General features: G+C 26.7%; 1 protein-coding gene across 2 annotated transcripts in view; it reads left to right on the forward strand.

The window, feature by feature from the left end:
* Nucleotides 1–1,010, forward strand: part of LOC108752153 — a 1,805-nt gene extending 795 nt beyond the window's left edge. The window contains exons 3-4 of one of the 2 annotated variants that reach the window (XM_018492817.1): nt 179–427; nt 785–1,010. In XM_018492817.1, the coding sequence (XP_018348319.1) occupies nt 200–427; nt 785–865 (309 nt within the window). In that variant the 5' untranslated portion in view covers nt 179–199 and the 3' untranslated portion in view covers nt 866–1,010. Of the gene's footprint in view, nt 1–177; nt 428–784 lie in introns of both variants that reach the window. The other variant, XM_018492816.1, reaches the window with a different exon arrangement.
* Nucleotides 1,011–4,219: the final 3,209 nt, after the last annotated feature.

A 4,219-nucleotide genomic window follows, 5' to 3' on the forward strand; every position in this document is an offset into this window, starting at 1 on the left:
CAAAGAACACCACTCCAGCAATATAACATATAACTTTATTTACACACTTTTTGACATTAAATTTTCTTTCAATGAAAATTCATTTAAGTACATTTATTTCACATTTAGAGTATTTCTACCAGAATTAATAACAATTAGACATAGTTATTTTCGAAAGTTCAGTCCAAAAATTTTTTAGGGAAGCATCAGAGCATTACAAATGCTAACTAATTGCACAAATATTATCTTGTTCATCGTGGTAACAACTTGCGCAGCTACGCCAATTCTTTTTATAAATCCCGGAACGATGTTCGCTCATCCAGCTGTTATAATTAATTCTGAGATGGAAGATAATTTACCTTATGAATTACGAAATAATTTCTATAAAAATCCAAGTATTGCTGCTGGTCTCGCTAAGGAATCCTGGTTTATCGATAAGGAAATGCAGGTATATAATTTTTGTAATTTATCCAGATAAAACGTAATAATTAAACGTTCTTCAACACTTATTATTATTAATCTAACGATTTGATTTTTTTATACTCTATGAAATTGTATAAATTATAATATATTATTTATATTATTGCTACAGCATACTGTGCACTTCCTCACAATTATAAGTATTATATAATTATGAAATTACATCATTAACATCATAATAAACAAATTCGTTATATTTTAACACTATAGAAATAATTACGGCCACTTGCGTTAAGTAATTCAATTATACGTAATTCAATTAAGTATCCAAATATATTAAACTCGAACAGTTAGTTTTTTTTTTAGAATCCGTTTAATGTTACAGGTAATCGACCGAGAGGCGGACAAAATCCCAAAGGAAAAGATTTACAATGTGCTACATAACGCTGGACTCATTCGCAGATAATATTAAGATAATGAAAAATTGTTGGCGAATTTGAGTGGGAGCACTTGTGTGTACTGGTGTATATAAAAGTCGTTATACCGATTTAATCTGACAATGAATGTAAAGGTGAAAAACAAACATTAAAAATTAGAAAATACATCTTTTATTACATCTAACAATCACTATAAAGTATTAAGTATTTTACAATTTAACTGGTTTCTATGTTTATAATAAACATATATCTTTATGTCAATTTACAACGTCTTTAATTGACGTGCATCAGTGCGCACTGCAAGTGCGTCCAATCAAATTCGCTATATGTTGTTAAATATATTTCGGTTTCCATATATTCAATAATTTATCAGTGAAAAATGTAAAAGAGCCCATCAGAGCCTACATCAGCTATTCGGATGCACAAAAATTCTGTTTTTCGTGTGAACGTAATAAAACAAATAAAATATACGTTTTAACCCTTCAATTCGGGTTCTTATCAATGTAAAATATAAATCGAAATTACATAATTAACGCAAATTTCAAGTTGATGATTCCCGACAATTAATTCGTTCTTCTTTATCCAAATGCCAAATTAGCTATGTAATGAATAGCCCAATGATTATCAAAATTATTACATTATACAATAATAATATAAATTATTACACTATACAATAATAATATAAAACTTAATAATGCATGTTTAATGCATATAACTTCGGTTTTACTTTATGTAAGTTTTATTGATAAGGACCCGAATTGAAGAGCTGAAACGTATATTTTATTTGTTTTGTTACATTCACACGAAAAATAAAGAATTTTTGTGCTTCCAAATAGGCTTTGATGTAGGCTCTGATGGGCTTTTTTACATTATTTATTGATAGGTCTTTCGAGCCTCATTATATATTTGTTCAATAATTTAATTTCTTGCTCTTTGTCCGTTCGTTCAAGCTTATGCTCTATCATTCAGGATTTAATTAACACATAATGTTACATTGATATTTTATATTTGATATTTTATACTGTTTTTCCACATTCTGTAGGTTACAATCGGTTTTAGCTATTTCTTAATTATTTTGATTATGATCTTATAAATGTAATACCCACAATTACTAACAGCCTCTGATATACAATTCAATACTTACATAATACAATATTAATACATATAATATTATTGTAATATAATAGAAAGCTGTTATTTTATGTACAAAATATGCAGAACGCTCGTGTATTTTATCCATTAATTATATCAATCATAATTAATTAGATTATATCAAAGCTGAACTTATTGCACGATTTATCTTTTTCGTTTTTCTTTCCAATATGGAGAAAAAAAGAAGAAAGATGAATCGTACAAGACCTAATCAGCACACAATATTAAAAAAAATGTTTAAAATTGGATTTAAAAATATTTATTTAGTGTAAAAATATTAAATAAATGTTTTAAAAATGTATTATAAATATTGTGTGCTGATTGAAAAACTTTAACTAAAAAGAACAGATATATCTCAAACAGCATAAAATATTTATAATAAATATTTACTAATATTCATTTTTTGAAATGTCATGCATTATAGATATTTCACATACATATTTTATGTAATATTTACAATAAATATAAATAAATATTTCTAATAAGTATTTTTTACTTGGATTACACACACACACACGCGCGCGCGCCATTAAATATTTTCATAGCATTTACCATAACATTTACTATAACATTTAATATTTCATAATATTTATAATAAATATTTATAATCTGTGCAATCCCACAAAATATTTACAAAATATTTAAAATAAATCTTATAATTGAAAAACTTTAACTAAAAAGAACAGATATATCTCAAACAGCATAAAATATTTATAATAAATATTTACTAATATTCATTTTTTGGAATGTCATGCATTATAGATATTTCGCATACATATTTTATGTATCAAATATTTACAAATATTTACAAATATTTTGTAAATATTATATATATATTGTGTCTATCATATATATACATATGTATATAAAATATTGAATATTAATTTAGTAATACACACATTTTTACGTTTACATATTATGTATATGCAATATTTATGATTCCCAATTTACGAACATAGTGTGGATCATACAACATCCGTTTTCTCTGTAGTTCACTATTATTTTATCGACGTCAATTTTATCAACAGTGTCAGAAAAATGGATGCAGCTACGTAGTACCCGTAGAACCAAAAATAGATGTACTAGCGCTAATGTTCGTCGGTGTCACGAAAAATGTGCCAAAATGGTCTTTTTCTCTTTGACATATAATATATACATTCACGATTGCTACTGTACATGATAAAAAGAGAGTATAAACTAGTAGGGTATAAATGACGTGCGTACAACCAGAGAGACCTGAGAGAGGACATGACGGCCCAAAACTTGTACCCGCAAAATACTGTTGTGCACTGCCGCCTGAAGAAATGGATATTAACTACACAACAATATCCACCTTTTTGCGAAGCTCCTGATGGAAATAGATACTTAAAATTGCTAATATAAATAAAATTTATTAAATTAATAAAGATTTCAACAATTTCTGTGATTTATTTTCATCGGAAACACTGCAAAAAGGTGGATATTGTTGGGTAGTTTACATCTACTTCTTCAGAGGGCAGTAGTGCACGGCAGTATTTTTTATCTCAGGTTTCTCTCTGCATATAACTACCGACACCGACAAGATACTATTAAAAACAGTCAACCCTAGGCAAATTTTCGGCGGTATAAAAAGGGCCCTAAAGGTCCGGAAGTAATTGAAGAATGCTGACATTATCGACAATTGATATAAATTTGCTATTATTAACATAAATATTTAGCTCATACATTAAATTCATGATTTTTTATTACATAAAAATGTTCCATAAATAAATATGCACACTTGTAAAGCTATAATATCCTATATATTGCAGAAAAATTACAATTTTTGCTTGCAGTCATCTCTGTTGATAATCAAACTTTGATGATAACATTAAAATTACAATTTTAAAGAAAAATCAAGTATTATTGAGTTATAAATGCATAAATACGTCTACTAAACTAATAAATCATAAAATTAGTACAATATTATAAGTTTTTAACTCTTCTAATTACTTCAATATTCACAAGGACGCAAATTCCCGTAAGGATGTCGGTCTTTAATAGTATCTCATTGATACTACCAGCGATAAAATTGATAATGCGATTTACAAAATCCATCTCTAAAAAAAATAAAAAAAAAATAAAAAAAAAAAGATATTAACTTAATATGAAAAACATACAGCCTTGTTATTTAACACATTTTTTAACTGAGTTTTATAAGTATCTAAAATGATTCTGAAAAAACATTCCGGGAAAAAATATTTTTATATAAT

The sequence above is a fragment of the Trachymyrmex septentrionalis genome, unplaced genomic scaffold (genome assembly GCF_001594115.1).
Source record: "Trachymyrmex septentrionalis isolate Tsep2-gDNA-1 unplaced genomic scaffold, Tsep1.0 scaffold56, whole genome shotgun sequence".
Taxonomy (NCBI): domain Eukaryota; kingdom Metazoa; phylum Arthropoda; class Insecta; order Hymenoptera; family Formicidae; genus Trachymyrmex; species Trachymyrmex septentrionalis.